The sequence below is a fragment of the Folsomia candida genome, unplaced genomic scaffold (genome assembly GCF_002217175.1).
Source record: "Folsomia candida strain VU population unplaced genomic scaffold, ASM221717v1 Fcan01_Sc017, whole genome shotgun sequence".
Classification (NCBI taxonomy): Eukaryota; Metazoa; Arthropoda; class Collembola; order Entomobryomorpha; family Isotomidae; genus Folsomia; species Folsomia candida.
The window spans coordinates 3,116,919-3,139,869 of NW_019091209.1; the positions used below are offsets into that span (position 1 = coordinate 3,116,919).

Here is a 22,951-nt window from a genome sequence, read left to right on the forward strand (position 1 = left end):
ATCCTTGCATTTTATTATTTCATCAACACTTACGTTTATAGTTTTTTGCATATTATGATGACGGACAACATTTCGGACATATATATGGGTCATTCATGGTTATTATATCATATTTATTAGTTAGTTAGAGCATGCGAAAAATTTTCAAGTTTTGTAATTACTCAATAATTAATATTACTTGCATATCTGTAGCACCAGCGCTTTTCTTACGAGTTTAAAACTTATCCATAGAATAATAATATCTCTCAAAAAAGTTAACTATTCTAATTTTGTGCTTGTCTAGTCATCAAGACGTACAATTGTTGTTGGATAATAACATTGTTCATTATTTTTGGGTGGAGTAGTGGCCACACACACACAAACAAACACAGAGACAAAGACATTTATATACACACACATAGATAGACACCGACGACGCCGTATGTATGTAACTACACACATATTATTATCGTCTCATGTCGTCATTATTACTTATTTTTGTCGTATATGTAGCCTTACAGTATCGACACACAAAAAATAAAAACACAACGACAACAACAACATGATGATTGATTCTAAAGAGCTATGAGAAATAAATACTCGTTATTATTTTACATTATACTTTCCCTAAAGTTCTAAGTATTTGTAATAATTGTCATTTTGTGATGTATTATTTGTAAGTGAATCCCTCCATAAAGAGTAATATTTGGAACTTTAATACCTCTCTTCACATATTTTTTTACGCTGCAAATAATAATTTTTTGTAATCTAGCTTTTTTAAAGATTTTTTTGAAATGGTTGACTGAGGCATTGCATTCTGACTCTTTGTTGCCCAGCATTGTTAATTTCAACGGCATTTCGATTCGGCTATACGATTGATTTTTTTCAGTGTAGATTAAATAGTAAGATATTTTTTTAACAGGACTATTATTTCGGTTCATTGTTGTTTTTTTTTTTTTTTTACTCCTCCATTGTTTTCATTCTTTTCTTTCATGGTTGCAGCAACTTATAAAGTGTGTCACGATTTAATAATTAATTAAGTAATGTATACATGCTAATTGAGTCAAAGGTCACCGTTGGTTTACTCAACACCATAGGTCCAATACATGTCTAAAGGCAACTGATTGATACATCTATAATCAATTAATTAATTATAATTAACTAACTATCACTAATGTAATAGTGTATTTATGAATGTATGTATGATGTATATGGTGTGGCATAGATAGAACTCATTTCATTTTATGTACTTTCTTTTCCGGTATTAATAATAATATTGGTATTCATAATGTTTCGTGAGTATAATTATGAGGTTTCATAACTTTGTATTATTTTGTGTTTATTATCTCCTCCTCTTCTTCCTCGTCTTCGTCTTCATCGCCAAGAAGCAGTAATAATAAAAATAATACGAAAAACAAAACCTATAAGTAAATGACTTTGCATTTTGAACATCAATATTACGTACCTGGCTTATCTTATGGTATGTGTCCTGGTACCTTATCTAGGTCTACGTATACGCTACGTTTTTAATACCTATGCATCTACCTACCTACCTACCTACCTACCGCCTAGACCTAAAAGTTCGATACACTTTCGGGAGAAAGTATTTCGTTCATCATTTTATTATTGTTGTTTTTGTTTGTTGTTGCTGCGCGTTCTTTTATAAAGTCATAAAATTATTTAAGTTTCAAAAAATGATTGCTGGCTGAAACGTATAAACGGCTTGGTCAATACAACAACTCACGGATATTAGTTCGCTCTTTCTGGGCCTCTATATACATACATATGAATATTATATTACATACTTGTGTGTGAGGAGCTTATACACATTCGTATAACATTTTATATCAGAGTGAATATAAGGATTCCATTTTTGTTAAGAGAAAAAAGTAGTTCACTTAATTCTTATACGAAGCGATAATGAAATTGCATAAAAAATTCGTTGTCGTGAAATTACATGTATTCATAGGAAAAAAATATTTGTATCTCTTGCTACGAAAATGTCGGAAATGATACCCACAACAAATTATGTGGTGGTGATGTCTGCATTTTGTGTGGTGTCATTCTTTAACTGGGACAGTATTCGTTTATCGACGTATTTTCATTTCTTCTTGTCCTGTGCGAGGTTTTGTGTTTGTTTTATAATTTTTTTAGGACAAAATTGAATTTTTAGATTAAATTTGTGCATCAAATCCAATCACTTTTTTTTGATATGGAAAACTCTGTTTGGGTTTGTTAATCATACTTTTTTTGGCTTTGGTGTTGTTGTTCTTCGTCTTGAAGCGGTTATATGAGTACAATAGTCAGTACGGTAATCAGACATTTTCTTCGAGGTACATACGACGAGGATGTGTGATTATGATGAAGATGAGATATGATAGTCCAATTATGCGAGGAGTTGGTTATAATTTTTTTGGTTGGTTGGTTGGTAAATTATCACATCAATAATTTCAGAACGACGCACAATTGGATATATTTTTTCCATATTTTTTCTTATGCGATGACGACGATGCGATGATGATTGATGATGATGTCGTGATGATATATTGTCCGTTTTTAATAAAAATATTGGGTTATTCAGTTTTTTAAAACCATGAGCCACTCCCAAGTTTGGACGTTAATCCGCCAAGTCCTTTCCCCACGACGTTCCCCATCCGTCCCACTACACCGGAGGTAGCTGAAAAGGGAAACCAAATAGTTAGTAATCAAGTTGACGTGTGTTGTATCGGAATGCTCCTACTCTACAAGTGCCGGGTCTTCTTTATAACAAGTAACTCGTGCAACAGTTTACACGGTTATTTGTATTATTAAACAAGTTAATTAGTGAGAAATGAACCCATCCACCCCCACTTCTAGTAAAATGACCCATGTTGGGTCACCATCCCCCTCCCCACCAAGTAAAAGGATGAAACACCAAAGTGGAATCGAGGTGACGAAAGGATGCACTATTCTTATGACCGGTATGTTTTGTATATTGCTTATGAAATTATGTAATGTCATTATTGAATGGTGCTTAAAAGTTTGCAATTTTTGTATCGCTTAATAATCATGACTGTATGCACAGGTCTAGCGAAGTCGGGGAAGACCACCATTTCCAATTCCCTTACTAAAATGCTCAAATCCAACGGGATTTTAGTAAAACAAATGGATGGGAAGTATTTGAGGACCGGTCTCTGCAAAAAACTGGACTTTGACAGCAAGAAGGATCGGTCGGAATTTGTTCGTTTGGCTTCAGAACTTGCCAAAACATTCACGGAAGAGGGATTCGTGTCCATCATTTCAATTGTGGCTCCGTTACATGAGGTGAGATATGAAATAATGTAATATTGCATGATTAGGTTGCAAATTTTGTGCATATTTGTAGGACAGACAGAAAGCCAGGGGTTCTCATGAGCAAGACGGACTGAAGTTTGTAGATGTCTTTGTGGATAGGTCAAGAGCGGAATGTGATGCAGAATCTGGCCTGAGTAGAAATGGTAAAACTTTGGATCATGCATAACATTGGATTTTGACTCATTTTGAGTTTATTTTGTTTGTGTAGTAATAAACCCTATTGATGCGGACTACGAACCACCCACAAATCCAGATGTTCATCTCAAACGGATTGGAAACAACGTGGATGAATTGACGAGACATCTTGCTTCGAGATTAGTTGGTATGTGAGTAAATAGTGAGGAATGCACAACTGAATGAACTATTATTCATCATTATCGCTTTATCGTTTAGAAAATTATTCAACCGCTGTTCGCTCAACCTCAGTCGCCGTTTTCTCCATCCATTTCTTCACCCACATCAACAGTTCATTCTCCCTGTACAGCAACGCCTTCGCCCTCCTCAACGACGTATTCGTCTGATTCGGATTTTGGTGCTGGAGAGTTGGACGACGAGGAGGATGACGTCCCCAAATTCAAGTTACCGAGGAAGAGTGATATCCGAACGATATTTGACTATGTGAAAAGTGTTCTTGTTCAAAGAGGTTTTGTTGGAAAGGATGAAGAAATCGATAAACATCCCTTATTTTCTGAGCTAATGGGGGAATGGACGACTCACTACGAGACTCATAAAACAAGAGGAATGGAAAAGTTTTTCCCGGTCAAACTTCGTAGAGTATTAAGTCGGAGCAGATCAGCGCCACGCACATCAACCCCAACCAAAGGTGCTAAAACCCCCCCAAAAAACCACGTCAGGAGCCCTGAAGCACACGAGTGGGACGAATTCATACCTTTATATTGGAATGGATCAACGCTGTATTACGGCATTATGTACCAGGGCTTACCTCGCATCAAAAAATGCATGCAATGTTGGTCGAAGTCAACATCGGAGGGCTATTTGTGTGATACCCATTCAAAAACCCGATTCCAACATTTCGCCGTTCTGCACGACGCTAATGAGAGGACCAGTTTTTATGCTACGTTAAGTTGTCAAGGTGTAAAGAAAAACGAATGGACGCCTGATCTGGTTAAAAAAACTTCTCACAACAAAACTCTCATACAAAAATACCTCTCCGATCATCCTAACGCACAATTCACTCCTGTTTATGAAAAATCTACTCTACTCTCCTCCCCGGAACGACTTCCTGTCACGCATTCCATCACAGTGAGTTGCATATTTAGTTATTAAAAAACTTAATAACAAATGGATTTTTATTTTCAGTTGTCGGTTGCGCTCATAACGCTATTCAGAAACATGGAAAAACTGGAGTCCGATGCCCTCATCAAACCGCATTCGTTCCTTCAAAAGGAGATATATATATCCCATGCTAATTTGGCAGTGGTGGAGAAGATTTTGGAAAACAATGGAGTGACCTTCTCCGTAGGGGATAATGATGATTCGGCCAGCTCCCCACTAATCGACAAGGATCGACATTGCAAGAAGTTGCCACAGATCTATTGTGGAGTCGAATCCGACAACAAAATCAACGTTGGTTTGAAAACGTCTAAGATTGGGGAAGACGATCATTCAAAATACACCCAGTTAGTTCAGATGCATGTACTTGTTGAAATCAAATCATCATGCTAAAACTCTTGTTTCTCTATTGCAGTAGTAACCAATTCAAATCAGGGCCCATCTATCAAACCCCCCTGTCAGATGAGCAGCTAGCGATTGCAAACACCATTGAGACATCTAAATCTTTTAAGCAGTGGACGGATCAACAGAGGGATGTATTCAAGTTGGTGAAAGAAGATTGCACAAGGAAAGAAGGATTGGGTCATGCAGCTCTTATTATTGCAGAAATGAAGGGTCAATCCTACAATGGCATCCTCATTCGAAGGGACAATAAGAAACAAGAGCATGTAAATACTATTGAGAAAGATGATAGAGCTTTTGTACAGTCAGTTTTTAAAGTTTTAACGGGAAGGTCCCTTATTGTTTCAGTCGAGCATACGGATAATTTGAGTTTTAATGTTGAGATATAAATAAAGGCATTGCTTCATTTGCTTTCATATGCCACTCAGACATGCGGAAAAAGTAATTTCTTTGCTCTTATCTTCTGTCCAACGCTTTCAATCTCCTATGCACTCATGACTAACCTGCAGTAAGTTTCTCGACATAATTGCCATCATCATGACGAGGGATGGTGATCTTGGTTTTGAGACGATCCGTTTCCTCGTGACCTTCCCCACTGAAAAAATAAAAATGAATCATAGTTTTTGAGAAATTTAATCATATTATTTGAAAAAATGAAGATTGATTTCTTACTCTTCGTCGTCCCGTCGAGATCCCATCGTTAATGCACAAGTAGCTTCTTCAGTATTCATTCTCTGAGCAACCGATTGATAGGTTTTGCCATTAAGCTTATCCTCCATTACGCCTTGCAGCTCAAAATCCGAGTAAAGTTTCTGAAATGCAATTTCATACATGTAAAGGTCAAAGGTGTACGTATTACGACATGCTTGTCTCGACTAATTGAATACCTTGACAATGTGTGCCAAACAGGTGCACTGATACGGGTGCAGTGCATGATCCAACCTTTCCGATAACCACGTACATAACATCTGCATCTGCGCCGTGTACCATTGCTAATTTGATAAAAAGAAACAGGTAATTTGTGACTGCACATATTGCTCTCAAATAAACTTGTGAAATACGAATCCTTTTTAAATACCTCGAAGAAGTTCAGAATCCACAATTCGTCCACAACCTTCCCACGGATTTGGTCCATACAATTTCGAGTAAAGTTTACGTACGCCTGTCCCAACTCTTTCCCAGACCCTGACACATTCTGCAAAAAAAGACTCATAATTATTAATCCTGCGATTTCTTCCACAATTAAGTCTCCTCAACCCACCGTAAGACTTAACAATGAGCCAATGAGACTTCCTTCATCATATCTTCCCAATTTTGACACCGAACTTTCTAAAACAGAAATGAGCTTTGCAATTAATCCTTGCGTCATGGCGGCTGAAGTCTTCTCGATGAGATCGTCAATCTTGGTGTGGTATTGATGCTGTATGAAAAAATAGAGAGAAAAAATAGAGAGAAAGTGAAATTGCAAAAATCTTAACTAAACAATTTTTTGATGCCCATATTTTATCTAGATTGCGCAACACACCACATCAATCCCATCCACCGCACAGAGTTTAAACGATTGATTTTTCGCATCCAGGATGACATTGATCATGGCGCACATCTCTGCAAACGTGTAAAAAAATGAGGTTATTGACCATCCCTAAATGAGATTATCTTGTTATGTGACTCGCCCGTGGGGATGATGTAGTCCGTGGAAACGAACGTGACCCCCTTCTTTAACCAGGACTGGAAAGCAGACTCAGTTCTTTGAATGCACGACTCTATCATATCACAGGCCATAAGCTTAAGTCGTTGCTCCAAATGGTTCCCAAACTCTGGATTTGGCCAGTGCAAATCTCTAATGAACGCTTGGAGGGCGTCCAACTTCCAGAACAAATCTTCCGAAGTGGCACACCCATTTCTACGGAGGAGTATAATCAGGCAAAAAATTGAGCACACGAGAGTCAAACGGAAAGCTACCCCCATAGTCTTAACCCACGCTAGGACTACGAAGCCGCTACGAGTTCTGTACACAAACACGTGTCTAGAGGTTATGCGTCTAAACTACTACTATGTTACCCTTTCAACTCCCACCGTTCTTTTTCGAATCCCTTGTGGATCGACTGAGCGATCGATGACTCCATGAGGTCCACGTAGCGGACCACCAGTGGGGCAAACGTGTCTTGCAGGTGTTGGTGAAATCTCCCGTTCTTCAGGTTATCTAAGGTAAGGACAAACTCAATTTCAGCCTATTATTACATTTGTTAGTAGTTTGTCGACCCATTTGGTAGGTTGACCTTGGTGAGAAAATGCATAATTTTGACCATGGAGAAAGTTATCACAATCTGCGAAGAGGTTCTGCACACACGGATTGATTAATTTAGAACTAGTTCAAGGTTTTCGTACAGTTTACTTTTAAATGAATGAATGACATGATGAGGTCAATGGTCTAGTTCGGAAACGTCTTCTTGACGCTACTAAACATAAATATGCACATAAATCCGCAGGTTGTAAAACTTTCTCCTCAATACAACTTTTTTTCTCGCCACAAATTTATCTTTCTACTTGATGGGATTCCCTTATCAGTAAAATTTTAGCTTCCGAAATCATTTCCGAATCATTACCGTCCGTTCGAAGGTAATCATTGAGAATTTGAAATAGCGGAAAGGCATCCCAAGTGTCAGGTGGTTGCTCGGCCAAAACTTGATCCATATCGACGGCAAAGAGGGACCAAAATATTTCCGCATGTTCCACCAACAAATCGCTGAACCACGCGAATGCCTGAAATCCATTCAATCATTCGTCATGTTAGTGCTAAAAACGGGGCTTTTTCATACTTCAATTAGTCCTTATTCTGGTCATGCTCCAAGCATTCAATTAAATTCACGGAGAAAACAACTAATTGATCGTGAGAGAAGATGCATATATTAGAAAGTCAAGATTAGTTAATACTCAGTAAAACCGCATTCTGAACAATTATACGTATACTCTTACGGCATTCAAACTATGTCAAAATGCTTCGTCAAAATTTTACAACTAAATATATTTCTTATATTTTTTTGGAATTGGTTAAAGTTAGCGGAAAATGTTAATTTACTGTGCACGGGAAATCAACTCGTTATTATTACAAAAATTTTAGTAATAATTAGTAAACTCAAGCAAGAAAGTAGATACTTTTTTCATCTAAATACTCAAAAATTACTAGTCAGAAGAAGAACTCTAAATACTCGAGCAAACTTTACTAAATTCTTTACTCATTATGTAGTAATTAATTAGATCACACCACACTCAACCTTCTCATGATAAAATCTTATCCAAATTTTGGAATCGGTGTCGTTTCAAATTTTAATTTTTTTTCTCACAGTTGTAAAACTTTTTCATTTACAGTAAAACTTTTCAAAATGCAACCACACGATACGTATTTACGACACGATACGACACACCAACCAATCACTAAAATTGTATAACTTATTACACCACGATATTTAAGTATGCCTCAATTCAACATCAAAGTGAGAACAACAATTAATACGTAACTCGTACTGCTAAATATCAACTAATTATAATAATTCATCATAACTTGAAAAAACGCGTCGTCGTAATAAAAAACAACTTGAATCAAAAAACGCTTGCAACATTAAATTAATGTCGTGAACGACAAGGGATATTTATAAAAACATGGAAAAAATTTGCTAGAATAAATCAGAAAAAATCATGCAAAATGCGAATATTGCCAACAAGCACATTTAATTATTCTCACCACACATAAAAGCAAGAAAGCTGGTATACAATTTTTGCATTTTCAGGTTAAAAATTGGGTGGCCGATATTAAATACTTAAGTAAATACAGCTGATAAATAGAAAAGTGTTGAATTTTTAAAAAGTGTTAATCAAAAAAATAAATAAGTAAAAGTGACGATGCTTTAATTAATTAATTACGAGTAAAAAGAGGGAGAATGAGTGAGGTGGTAAATATAAGAGAAAAGTAGTATATTTGTTATCATATCTGACTTACTTTTTCCTGCAATCCATCATGTTATTGCATGGACAGGGAGAAAAGAAGGTGAACAACATACAACAATGCACAGAGTAATAATAATAAATAATACTAGTAATTAATAAATACATGTAAAAGGTGTACGTCTCAAATTCCCTCTCTTCTTGTAAATACATTCACACGGGATACAAACACCACATTATTGCAGAATATGTAATTAATTAGGATGGTAATTAATTAAGTAACTGAGCTCCATTCTAATTAACTAAACTATGCTCAGAGAAGGGGTATATAATAACTAACCATGGAAGAAAAAGTATGTTTTAAGGATAGGAAAAACTACATACAATAAATACACAGCATCATGCACTTTGATCCCTGTTATTAGTACGTCACGACATTGATCAGGGTTTGAAAAACAGGGGTCAACAAATAGAATGATGCCTGCATAAGAAGGTGACAAGGGAAATAAGTAAGGAAAATATTGTACAACAATAATAACGAGCGCATTTTAGCAACGAATCATTATTTTACTGCGTTACGAACCATTGTGTGTTTGTACCAATAAGAATAAGAAAATGTATTTTTTGTCATGTCTTATTAGACAAAAATGTGAAGGAGAAAGTCTAAATTTTGTATATGTGATGCTTGTATACGGGTAAAAGTAGGTAATAGTGTGGGTTCGATGTCCCATTTTAGTCGGGATTTCCAGTCAAAATCCTACTTTCTAAGGCACAAATTTCAGAAAAAAGACGAAATCTCAATGTTTTTATTTTTATTCAACGAATCCCTGAGAAATCGAACCCACAAAGTGAAAGTGAGAATATTTATTGTTCCAAAAAGTAAATAGAGAGAGAGAAAAAGAGAAAGTGAAAGTAAATATGTATCATTATTTAAAATATATTTATTTTTATGATACTCACCCCTTTACGAAAAGCCTGAAAAGTTGGAGAGTAGAATGTGTGTAACAACAACGAACGAAGGAAGGGTTGATTTGGATTTTTAATATTTTTTTCGTTTTTTCGAACAGTAGAGAGAGAAACCAAATGGCCAAGAAGAAGAGAGTTGGAGGGGGGGAAGAAGAGAAGAAGGGCACCACCGAGAGAGAGAGGACAGTCAAAGCACCACACAGAATAAAATACGGATCAACACACATAATCAGAGAGACTTAAATTAATCCCGACATTAAAACATTCACATTTCCCAGAAATAAAAGAAAAATACATGTTTTCGTCACAAAAATAAAAGTAAAAGTTTCATTCAAATCATAAAATCATAGCACCGATAATAAGTTCATACTTGATTCATCTATCACATCATCTGGCTCGGAATAAACATTGAAATGCGCAAAAGTTTGAGGGAAATAAGGAAAAATAAGCACATATTACGTAATAAGAAGTAAGTAAGGACATGACTTTTATCTGCTTCATTTCTCATTTTTCAGTTCTACCAGTACGACAAGAATTGGAAAGATGTTCGCCTTCATAAGACAAAAAATATAGACATTGACCAACTGACATTGATTTTTTAACGAGAAAAAATAAATATAATAATGACGATAATTAATGAAGGAATAATAAATAACTGAGTACGTGGATAGCCGAATAATAAGCGTATTTACATCGGAACAAGAAACTGAACAAGGTATAGATAGGAAACTAAGAGTAATAATTGATTGATTGTAAGTTATATAAGATTTGCTGACTATGTCTCAATTTCCCCTTCCTTTCTAAACTGGTGAGTCTATATATTTAGCATTGGACTAGAAGTTGTTATGGGTCAGATAATCAAGTAAATGCGTACGTATGGTATACGGAGAGATGCACCGATCAGTTACACCCCCTCATTTGCGCCCGGTCAGTTACACCCCTTCACATTTTCCCCTCCAGCTCATCCGCTCAGTTGCACCCCACCCACTCATCCCCGTAACAACAAAACGTGTTCCTTGGTAAAGCTTTGTTGCATTTACGTGGATCAAAGGAGTGAGTGGGGGGCAAGTGACCGGGGGCAAATTATGTATGTAGCTCGGATAGAAAATATTCTTATGTAAGCGGGTGCATCTCTCCGCAATTCCGTACATACTATTTACATAATGGCCGAGATCTAAACATTTGCGATATTACACAAGTAAAGTACTGATGGTGAAAGTCATGAAAAAAGTATTTACTGTACCTCGGCATAATGATCCTCGTTCTGCTGGAGCAGATCGACACACAGTTCCGACAAGTGGATCAGTTCTTCTAGCCGTTTTCCTGGAATAATTTGCTGACTGTCGGGATCAAGTTCGTCTGAAAGAAGGAGAACGATGGTAACAATAAAGGGCTCGAACTCGAGTGAATGAATTGGCCGTGCGAATTATACGGTAGTAAAAGAAAAAAAACAGTCATAAACTACGTATTAGCAAGCATCTCTGTTCTCACAACTGCTGCTGCTACTTATTATTACTGAGAAATAAGCAAGCTATGTCTGGATACATATGATCTCAAATCTGGCACTAAAAGTTTTGCATAATGGTGAAAGAAGAAGAATGAATGAAAACGTACCATCCACCACGTGACAAGATGGAGCTGAGAGTTTTTGTGTTTGCGTAGTAAAACGGAGCGATAAAAAAGTTATGAAAATATGACATTTACATTTTATGACTGAGATTAGAGGAGGTGGAAGAAAGGGGAATAAAAAAGTCGTAAAAATGAGGAGACTCACCATCAAGTCTGGCTTCGTTGGACAGCTGCGTATAATTCACCAGGGCTGCATTTTCCAGGCACTTTTTTATGACTGCTCGAGTCTCCTCTGGAGTTAAGAATTTTAAGAGGGAGATTAGTTTAAAATCAACACTTTATGCAGATTGTGACGCTGACGAGACAAACTATTGTGATTCGTAGGCAGACGGTATTCAATCAGAAAATGAAGAATTTATGCTGGGAAAACTAAGCCTCGGATAAGCTAACGTAATATCTGGATTGGATAAGGACTTATCATAAATTTTCAATGATACATTTACTTGTAGAAATTTACTGTCGACTAAAAAATAACGAGTCTCAATTTTTTGTCTCAATTCTCAAATTCCCCACGTATCACTATTTACTTCTAAAATTCTCAATAAAATCCTTTAAAAATCTCACTCACCTGGAGGAACCGGGGTCACAATGTCTTTCATTAAAACCTGTGCGAAAAGAAACGACATATAAAAAACGAAATAAACCCGGAGATTTTATGTATAGCCTTGTTCTATGGGGCGAAAAAGTAGTCATATCCGGTGCATGACGGGGGGTGAGTGAGGTCACCATCTCCATAAATCTTTGACCCAAAAGTGTACTCACCCTTTCGAGAAGGGAAAGTGTAGCTTTGAGAGCACCTTCCGGACTAAAAATAAATAAAATAAAAATCCGTAAATTTGAAGTATACTTTGTTTCAAAATTTGAATCCCTTAAAAATTTACCGTCCGAAGGGAAAGCAGTAGCGAAAATTTGTAATTTGATTTTCCAAGAGGACCCTCAACCTCTCCTTGACTTCCTGGAATTTTTCCTTCTCCTCATGCGTAACCGTACCCACCCCATCCGGCCTGAATATCATGGATCACTCATGTCAACTTAACCTTATCAAAGCTGTTGTCAACATGCCCATTACTATTTCATTGCCGTCTTTCGTTCATCAAAAAAGTTAAAAATCGATATCAATTTCATGACGTTCATACAAACTTCAAAAATTTTTTCAAAAATTTTTCCAGTAAAAATCGTTTTGTCGTCAAACGCATATGCTTGCAGTATATATAGTAAAAAGTTATGTAACATTACAAGTAAAAATTGGACCAGCAATCAGAAATGATTACAGTATGTAACGAGAAAAGAGAGCTAATAAATAAAATAATTTAGCTACACACAGTAGTTAATTATTGTAGTAAAAAATAACTACTGTTCTTATTTAAAGTACTGATAATTAAATATTGTAATTTCATTCCCATCTCAACACATCAGTAGTAATAGATAAATAGTAGAATATATAGTAGCAATAAAAAATTTAATAGATTTTGATGTTACATTCAGACTTTGAAAATTAAATGAAAAAAGTAGCTGATTTTTAGAAATAAGAGCTTGTACACTGCATGTCACGCTTTTCCTGACAGCTTTTTTGCATATTATTTTCATTCGCAAACATTAATAAAACTGCAGCTGCTTGAAATTGCTTGAAACTTGTTGAAAATTGGACTTTGTTACAATTTTAATTTCTAGACAAGTAAGTTGCATGAGAGAGAGAGAGACTATAAAAGTGAAAGCTATATTGAGCTCGGAATCTGATAATTTAGTGAAAACTACGAATAATTGATTGACTTTTTTACAATTTACAATGTGAATCTAACTTTGACCTCGGCAGAATTAGTCATGGGAGTTATATTTTGTATCTAAACTAGTGTGCTGTGCACGTGGAAAGATTTTTAAGGAAAAGCATAATGTCAAACCATTATATAGGGCACAGAACAGAAAATTCATATCAGATCATCATCAACTATGATCACTTGCAAATATATAAATCATTTCTCTGCTGCAAATGTAAAAAATAACACATTCTGCATTCCGCATCATTTCATTATTTTGCTCTTCATGCAAGCGCAGCATTTCAACAAGAAACAGTTTTTTCAAAATGTTAGTACATACACTAACCGGACCAGCGCAGACGTCGGCGGGGGGCGAAATTCGCCACGAATTCCTCCGCCAACGCCTGGACCAGAAGCATTAGTCATATCGATATATAGAAAAAAGACGACAGGCAAACCATCATGCAAATAACGTTTTTTTGACAAAATGAACAAGAAAGACGGCATTCGGTGGGGAAGGGGGGACACACGTATAACATTTTTGTTAATCAGACTGGACGGACACACCCATATCGTCATCATCACCATCATCATCATCAGCAGGGACAAAAATTAAGCTGATGACAAAAACAAGATGGAACATTTGTTGTCACGGTTGGATTTTGGACGAGAGAAAGTTGGAGAAAGTTGGTTGGTTGGAGATAAGAGAGAGAAAGAGAGAAAGAGAAAAAGACAATACGTGGACAACGGAGAACCGTGTTTGTGTGTGACACTTCATGGGCGGGTATTTGGCAATGGGCACATTTCATGGAAATTGTTGACAATACAAGACATTACAGCCAAGTTGTTTTAACAAGCCGAAAACGAGGCTACTGCTTGACATAGAATCACTTAGTAAAAGACATTATAATGGTGAGAGGTGAAATGGAGATTCATACATGTCTGACCTATTTCCATGTACATGAGATGCACAAAATGCAAACGAATAATGGATCAAGGTCGGATCGATTAATAATCCGCGTTCCGCTCGATCCAGTAAATCACTGAGGTAGACGAGGTGGCGGTAACAGCCGCGCGCGCCGTACCGGGCGCAGTACTCGTCCAACACGAAGAGCTGACCGGGGCTGAACCAGCCCTGCAATAAGAACAGAAAAAAAGAATCTTGGTCAGTCGGATCCTGGTCGATCGGAGTGGACACCTTTTTACTACCCCAAATGATGACTAAAGTACCAAATGTCACCATAAATCACACCACCCTCGAGAGAACCAAGGGTCTCTCGTCCTTACCAGAGAACAGTACGGGTCGGCCAACCGGAAATCTAAGGTGAGAGTCTGTACACACTTGAATAAATTGTGATGGTCATATTTGCAAGGGTCGGCGGAAATGTACTCCTCCATCCCGTGCTTCCTGGCTCGATCGGCGTCTGAAAGGAGGAAATGGGCATTGTCATCATAATTTTTTAGGCATTCTTGCACTTTCACTTACCTCCTTGAAGTTTGGAAATTGTCGAGTTTTTCGCAGCAGGTGTTAAGGGTGGGGCTGGCTTGTGAGCCTGGCCTGTCGCCCGGTACATGGCCATGACCCACAAGTGGCTCTCGTTTTCATCATCACAGGCATAAAGAACACTATCTCCCTCCTTCACGGCATTGAAAAAGTAGCGACCCCCCTCCAAATCTGGTTTCGTAAGGGATTACCAATTAGCATAAAATAGCTCAAACGGATTAAAAATATGTCAATCAATTGAGAAGCGAAAAAGTCAATCAATCAATCTCTCACCCATTCCCACCATTAAATTGGCTGAAAGTGAAAGTCATCATTGCATCAGATTTTTCAGCGATGTATGTATTGAATTTTGCAAATTTTTAGAGTCTGTACTCACCACTGGCAGCTTCGATGTAGTCGACGGTGTACCCGTCAAGTTGTAGCATTTCGGTAGGTTCGGATTTTTTCTCTTTGTAAGAGCACATTGCAAAAGTATATTGCGAAACTTGAACTAGAATAAAATATCTCTTTTTCCACTTTTTCCAAACGCCTTTCCCCAATGCGTACAGGTATCTGTAAGATTCCGGTGAGACACAAGAAACGAGTCTTAAAATGGTCTTAAAATACTAATAAAATTTACAAGACTGTCCATAATGTCACGTATGTACAGTAAGTAATGTACATTCCGTGGTGGCCGTGCTGCTGTCGTGAACACTGTTTTTAATCAAATATTTGCTCACCCGCAGTGCTTCATGTTCAAAGGTTTATCCATCCTGCATGCAATCTTGATTCTTAGATCTTGATCCGCCGCGCTTTTAGGAACAGTCATTTTATGCCACTCTGGAGCCTGTCAAATATTAAAATTGATGTCAGCAAACACCAGCCGACAAAGTCACACAACCGCCACCACAAAACCACATCATCATTCATGCCCTTCTGCAACAGGCGTCCTTTTTCTCCTCCGCCTACTTCTTCTGGTCTTCTGGTCTTGTATTTTTCCTACGTATTCTCACCTTTGAAGTAAGTGGAGTGGGTCGTAAAACCACTTTCCCCAACTCTTTATCTTCCAGGGCCAACATGCCAGGATTTTCCGTCAAGAGCTTTACTTTCACTGCAGGCAGTGGGTGATTAGTGCTAAAATCTCCTTGTGTATCCCACCTAAATCGGCAAGCATAGCAGAAAATTTTGTGTCACCACAACATTCATGTCACCCTTTAAAAACTTATGGGGCTCACATCGGCTTGGATGCTTCCGCCTGATCCGTGCACAGTTTGTCCCCTCCTTCCACCTCCATCGTGCAGTAGACGATGCGGTTAGGAGCGAGGGATTTTAGGCCTTTAACCTCCATCACGACCACCTGCACACCACATAAATTCACTCCATCATCGTCTCCTGACATGGTTGAGAGATAACACTTTTCCCATACCTCCAGGGTGAAAGGCAAGACGACGTCCATTTTACTCAACTGCGAGTCCCCATCACCCGAGTCCCCCTCCAGTTTGGCCAAAGAAAGCTGAGATCTGGACCACCAGGAGAAACAAAACCAAAAACTCTGACAAAATTTGTGCTCTTTGACAAGACAATTGGGCGCTACGGTCATAACAAGGATGACATGACATTACACAAGAACAACAACAACGAACTGAATAAAATGGTAAAAAATGTAACCAAATAGATAACGAGAGGTTAGAAAAATAACTAAATGAGAACTTATCATAATTAGAATTATATCATAACTAACGAACGAACCAACAAAGACGAGAGGAGAAAGTCATTCATCATATCACACACGGTACTACGCACGTAAGTAAAAGGTGGTGATACAATTTACAGTATCGTCACACACAATGACAACAACAACAACAAATACTACAACCCGTATCGTCAGCATTATCATCATCATCGCCATCATGACCGTCCTTATCATGACACACGCATGACAGGAGAGGAGACATTCAAAGACACAACATATATCATCATCACCACAGGACAAGAAAAATAGACAATAAGAAATATACACGTAAAGTGAGAGAGAAAGAGAGAGAAGGCAAAAATATGAAATATACATAATTATAAAAATAGATATATAGCACAGCAGCAGCTCAGCAGCAGAAGTGGTTGGTGGTTTGGTTTGGTGGTGAATTATAGAATTTGGTGGTGTGAAAAACATTTGAGGAATTTTAGCAGCAGGGGAACACTCATACGCGCGGCGTGGCGTCATCAAAAATTTTATAATTACCTTAACACTGAGCTTCTCCTGAACCGGGCGAAGAAGAAAAAGTAAAATCAACAGATTTTTGGTTAACAGTTACAAACAGAAGTCAATAAGGACAATAATTAGAATAATGAGAGAGATAGAGAGAGAGATAGGTGCGCCCGGCGGGATGATATATTTATAGCGGCGAAGAGTTTTTTTATCAAGGACTTTTCGCTTTAGAGAGAGAAATTTAGTGGAGAAAAGAATACGTATGATGAGTAATTACGATATAAAAGTTGTGAGTGAGTGAGCCTAAAATATTCATATCTCGTTTTTTCTTTCTTCTCTACACAACTACTGACTACATAAATACGCCATGCTTTTTTCTTTTTCAGGGTCGGAGAGTATATAATTACTTATTATGCATGTTGTGATTAAAGCGGAGAGAAATTTAATTGGAGTATAAAATTGGAGCAGAGCTGCTTACCTATTATTATACTTTTTCAGTTTTGGAAGGCCGTATTTTGAGTCGGTTGAGCTTTTCGATACTGGAAGCGATTCCAAGTTTGCCATCAACATCTGCAAAATAAATTAGGTTTTTTATAATGTCAAGGGCAGTCCGGGCAAAAATGGGTGCATTGCATATATTCAGGGGCCGCGGAAAGCCGTGGGGACATTAACATTGGGGGATTAGGGGAGGGACGGGTTTATATTGGACATCGAACAACCATGGGGACATTGTCCCTCTGTCCCCTCAAGCTTCCGCGGTCACTGCACATATTTATGCAGTACGGATATTACATATTACAAAAGTGGAACATGTACGTACGTTAATTGCAGATCGGCACTCTTCAATGTACAACGATTCCATCTCTTTGAGAACAAATCGCGGCATTAGTTTTCGATTGCGTTCCATGTCTGACACCTTCTGACGCCGACCGTCAAGTTCGCGACGAATTGCGGCAGCCTGCTCGTCAGCAGAGTCCAACTATCGGATCGAATGTATACATAGAGAGGAGAATATTATGTAAGGGAGTAATTAAGTAATAAAGTCAATTAAACTGGTCGAGTTTCTCAACAACTCGTTGAGCCTGGCTCCATTATTATTAACAACTGCCCAGAAGAGCAAAAGTCTCAATTCATTAAAACTTTTCTGTCCTGACTGAGTGAGTGAGTATGAGACTTTTGCTCTCTCCCGGTGATATGTGAATGCATGCATACGCACACATTAATTACGACGAGGTGGAGAAAGTAATTAAAGTGATCCATCCATTTACCTGAAGGGCATTAAATAGGAGTTGATGTTCAAACTTTTTTACACCTAAAATTTGTTGGAACATGTCGTAAAGTTGTTCTTTGGAGAGGAGGATGAGTTCGGTGTGCATGGATGGTTGGAGCCGGGTTCGCTTCGTGTCCTCGTCCCCTTTTAAAATGCAGTCGAATTTGGCCATCCAGGACGCCAGGACGGTCTCCTTGCTGAGACCATCAATTTCAGGTAAGGATCTGTACAGAGAAGCGATGACCATACGATAAATAACCACTGGACCGGAAGTTGAGACGAGCGGATTTTTTTTGCACTTACCGAACACGTTTCTCCACATTGCTTTTGAATACTTCTCTAAAATCGTGATGCGAACAGGCTCCCGCTTGAACCATCCGGAGGACTCGTTCCGACTTTAGAAAGACTTCTGTATAGTTTAAGATTGCATTTTGAAACGCTTCGTCGGCCGCGATTTGAGTGTCGCCTTTGAGAAAACCCTGCGTCACAAGGGGAGGTCATTTATTATTGTGTCGCATAGGTGGGCGAGTTATTTAGTTGGAGATGTTCCCTCCTGGGGGTGGAGAGGCCACCGTCAAAAAAATATTTTCAATGTGGGACAAACCTGGAAACGGGACAGGATAGTGTCCAACTGGGCCTTGGTTATTTTCGTATGTCTTTTTGTCATGTCTGTCGGCTGTTTCGCGTTGAAAGGGTAAGCTATACATCTCGAGATGAAGACATACAATTGCAGTCGTGATTTCCGCAGCTCTTCTTCCCTCTCCTGCTTCTCCTGTGGGACCACAACGACAACGACGACGACAAGACGACGTGGTATTATTGTATAAATCAAAAACTACTACATGACATGCTACACAACACATAAGTATTTTCCTTCTTTTATGCAACGAGTCTCAGGCCTTGCCAAAACTAATAATGAGAATGATGTACATACAGACGCCATTGTGACGCGGCACGTCGTCTCGCTATCTGTCTACGCCAGACGGAGATAAGTATTAATTTTAATGAAAATTATCTTGATATAATTCCTCAAGTATTTCATTTCATTTCATTTCATTTAATAATTTATTCCTATTTTTTGAAACGTACTTTGAATACTAAAATCTGCCTTAATAAATTTCATGTCTTGATTATTTGTCTGCCAGCTAAAAACGCGTCCCACTCCTAAAATGAGACCATGTAAAAATTCACCCACGTTATAAATTTCCCCTAATGACACCACCACGACCCTGCCATTTCCCTGCTACGTGGCAAATGAATGAATTTTTCTACCTCAAATTACCGAGAAATAAATGGGAAACGTGTCCCACTAAAGAGAAAGTTCGTGTGTGAATTAAGAAAAATGGACATGCTTCCCATACCTGAGGGTCGATCGAGTCCGTGACAGTTTTCTCCGACACGAGCGAGGGCGAGGGGGACGTGGGTCGTTGATGGATGGCTCCACCACCACCTCGCATCGCAGCCCCCGCACCGATACTGCTCGTTCCCGACCCCAGACTGCCCACCTGACCACCCCCACCGCCCAACGTGTCCGAGGAGGCGGTCGAGTTTGGTGAGAGGGAGCGGTGCGACCCACCGCCCACTTTGTTCGGCACGTCGAGACTCTCCCTCGGCGGCTCGGCGTGAAGGTCACGGCCTCCCCGACCGTGACCGTGGTGTGTGACCGGTGCTTCATGATGACCATCATCGCTGTCCTCCTCAGAAGAACTGGGGTCAATCATTCCTCACTTCCCTGGAAAAAGTTTGATTTTGTGAGCACGAAACAGTTTTAAAGGGATGCAATGTCAGGTTGTGAAAAATATTTATGATGTATTTATTATTGTTATTATCTATTATTACAGATCCAGTATTAAGCAGTAAACTACTAAGAATATGTAGTAATAGAATAGGCTGATGACATAACTATGTATTTGTATCGCATTAAACGCGACCACAATTGACAGAGATATCGCATGCCTACCAAATAATGACGGTACCATAGTCGTCATATCGTACATACATACGTACAATGAATGTGTGTGTGCAAATAGTGTCATTACTTTAGGAGAGAGCACCACAAAACATTTGCTAAAATAAATTGAGGCCTCCCTGGCTGGAAATTCAGAGTCTATAATATGTAATAATAACCCACCAGTGTTTATTTATTGTGAATAAGTGTGTACAAGTTGGAGAGGTGGATGGATGCAATAAATGGTATCGATTATTCTTTCTATGTACAATGTACAACATCATCATACTGCAGAAGAAGACCAGACCATGCAGCATTATGGACGGCTACGTGATTCTATTACGGTCTAATTTTGGTCTCCTTTTTCCCCTCCTTCTCACAAGGATTACATATTATCCAACAACACGGCTTCCGAGGATTCATCCAGTAAATTAGTTTCTTTCAGGGGAAAAAAATTGATGGGTGACATGGACGAGTGGGTGGCCGTGCGTCCTACGCGACTTATTGCGAAAATTGGTAAATGAAATGCATAATTCCCGTCTTTCTTTTCGCACGCCTGGCTGGCTGACTGTCTGCCCGATTAGTCACCATGAATTTGTGGACAAATGTATGGGGTGTGTGTGGCATATGACTCACTATTTATGCAACAGATAATTGTAGACTCGGGACTAATTAGTGTTAAATACTTACCAGCAATTAATGGAGGTTGTTCTCGATCAGAGGAGGTGCATATGTCGGTTTGTTATTATTTTTTGTATCTATCTCTGCTTACTTTTTTTACTTTTAATAGATCCGATTCGTTGTTCCACTTTCTCCTCGGAAGAAAAGTGGACTCAGAGGCCAAAAATGTGCAGAATTGTTGTGTTATTTTTTTTCGCCAGGAAGAAGAAGAAGAAGAAAGTAGTCATATTTATTGTGCTCACTTATTAATCGTGATCTTATTTTGAGGATCACTTATGTGCTATTATTATTTTTATTATTATTCTTAATTATTATTACTACTATTCCCACTAACCTGAGTAATGGTTGAGAGGGCACTAGATGTACATATATTTGTATTAAAGGCAAAGTTTACAGTTCTTCAAAGAACAAAAACTCGGGGAAAAGCACATGCACGAATGGACATCCTCCTCTTATTTTCTTTTTGCAGACTATACTCGATTGATTAGTGGAGGGGACAATTTTTGCAAACATTTTCTCTCTGCAAACCACCAACTTTTTCCTTTCCTGCAGCACTGAACACAACTTTAATTGAAGCAAGGACAACAACCCGTCGTGGTGGCGGCGGTGGGGAATTATTATGACGGGGCTTGTCGAAGGTCATACCTTTTCCAAGTATTACCCACGACTCTGAAAAAATCTATGACCTATGTCACCTCCTCCACTTATTCCCACCTAAACTACATAAATAGTGCCCACTTCCACAAGGACACACGACACCTACCTAGCTAAATATTATTCTTACATAAAAACGACTACCCCAAGAAGAAAAAAAGAAAGAGTTGCGTGTTATGGATCACAGGTCAATATTTTTTGGGGGGGATTAAATAAATAAATTATTTTCGGGTGGGGAGCTGACCCATCTTGTCTAAAAATTAATTGAGATTGTGACTGTTTATTCTCCACTTTTTTGTCCTGTCCCAGCCCGTGTGGGGTGAAGTATAAGTTTCAAAGACGACTCACCACTGCCATACTCACACCACAAACAAATAGACCTAGTTTCCTGGTGGATGTAAGCAACTGGAGCGGTTTTCGCAGGAGAAATGGGTGGGCAAGGAAGAATTGGGCTATATAATAATATCTAAGTCCACCTCGCTTTCTCTCTTCTGCGAGGACCAGCAGGAGTGTGGTACTGCTTATGGATATGTGAGGAGACTAAAAGAAGTAAGTCGTCATTGTGCACATATTTTGGCTCCGTTTTGTGCTCCGGGAGAAAGGAGAGGCGAGGGTGAAAGTGGGTTGGGAACGGTCGCCCTGCTCGCTGTCCTGCCTGGCACGCATGGTCACATCGACTGACCTCCTCCCTCCCTGCAAACCCACCACCAGGCAGGCACACCGTGAGTACGAGTGAGTGTGCCACCAGGGCAGACACATTATACCATCACACTGCCAATTTCTCTTTCTTTTAAGCTTATAATGGGCCAGAGAGAAGACTGCTCTTTCCATTTTCCACTCACTTTCTCCAACATTAAATTCGTTCACTCAGAGAGAGAGAGAGTCATAGTAGTAAAAAAGTAAGTCGGAGAGAGAGAAAGGAGACAATGGATAAGGAAGCAATGCTACCAGACCACCACCGCTACCAGAAACTGGTTCAGAAGTACGTATACATACGTAACCCTGAAAATGGAAGAATCCCATCCTATCAGGAGGGGAACTTACTACTTAGTCTTTCCTAACCTAGAGACGACGGATCTCTGGTCGTCCTTCTTCTTTCTCTCAATCAGCCACAGCCAATTTGCTTTCTCCTCTCTCACTTCCTAATCCTTGCTCTATCATTGCTCCATCCATCCCACAATCGAGGCATGTCGTGGTGTGGTTGGTGGGGTGGTCGCGTCCACACAATTATAATTATAGACCAGGGCCACCACATTCCGATCCTTGTTCTCCCATCAGAACTTTCTGCTCACTCACATCACTCACTCACCCACTCGGCATCATCAATGAGATTGAATCATATTTTTATACATCAAGGTGAAATTCGCCCTAACTCGGTTTTCGTCATCGTCAACAATAACCTCATCATCGC

The 22,951-nt window shown here is 38.8% G+C and overlaps 2 protein-coding genes across 12 annotated transcripts; one reads left to right on the plus strand and one right to left on the minus strand.

Annotated features, from left to right (window-relative positions):
- Positions 1-703: 703 nt before the first annotated feature.
- Positions 704-22,052, minus strand: LOC110856996 (calcium-dependent secretion activator). Of its 11 annotated transcripts, none has more exons than XM_035857497.1 (35): positions 20,896-22,051; positions 19,619-19,989; positions 18,862-19,029; positions 18,561-18,736; positions 18,256-18,481; positions 17,808-17,966; positions 17,466-17,557; positions 17,021-17,038; positions 16,208-16,301; positions 16,017-16,138; positions 15,795-15,939; positions 15,522-15,628; positions 15,179-15,354; positions 15,076-15,096; positions 14,785-14,973; positions 14,586-14,722; positions 14,237-14,433; positions 12,426-12,548; positions 12,307-12,349; positions 12,113-12,149; positions 11,690-11,776; positions 11,530-11,553; positions 11,159-11,274; positions 9,910-9,924; positions 9,005-9,010; positions 7,614-7,770; positions 7,069-7,210; positions 6,681-6,910; positions 6,533-6,612; positions 6,269-6,427; positions 6,086-6,202; positions 5,895-5,999; positions 5,680-5,819; positions 5,511-5,602; positions 704-2,656 (listed from the first exon to the last, which is right to left on the minus strand). In XM_035857497.1, the coding sequence occupies exons 2-35, from the start codon at positions 19,976-19,978 to the stop codon at positions 2,565-2,567; spliced, it is 4,152 nt and encodes a 1,383-aa protein (XP_035713390.1). In that variant the 5' UTR covers positions 19,979-19,989; positions 20,896-22,051; the 3' UTR covers positions 704-2,564. The 11 variants fall into 11 exon arrangements, with proteins under 11 accessions (XP_035713390.1, XP_035713389.1, XP_021961279.2 ...); XM_035857496.1 differs by having other exon boundaries at positions 14,246-14,433; positions 16,208-16,310; XM_022105587.2 differs by having other exon boundaries at positions 7,084-7,210; positions 16,208-16,310.
- On the plus strand, positions 2,707-5,452 carry LOC110856999 (adenylyl-sulfate kinase). Its single transcript, XM_022105592.2, has 7 exons — positions 2,707-2,939; positions 3,044-3,282; positions 3,344-3,455; positions 3,521-3,634; positions 3,706-4,575; positions 4,633-4,952; positions 5,021-5,452. The coding sequence occupies exons 1-5, from the start codon at positions 2,810-2,812 to the stop codon at positions 3,831-3,833; spliced, it is 723 nt and encodes a 240-aa protein (XP_021961284.1). The 5' UTR covers positions 2,707-2,809; the 3' UTR covers positions 3,834-4,575; positions 4,633-4,952; positions 5,021-5,452.
- Positions 22,053-22,951: the final 899 nt, after the last annotated feature.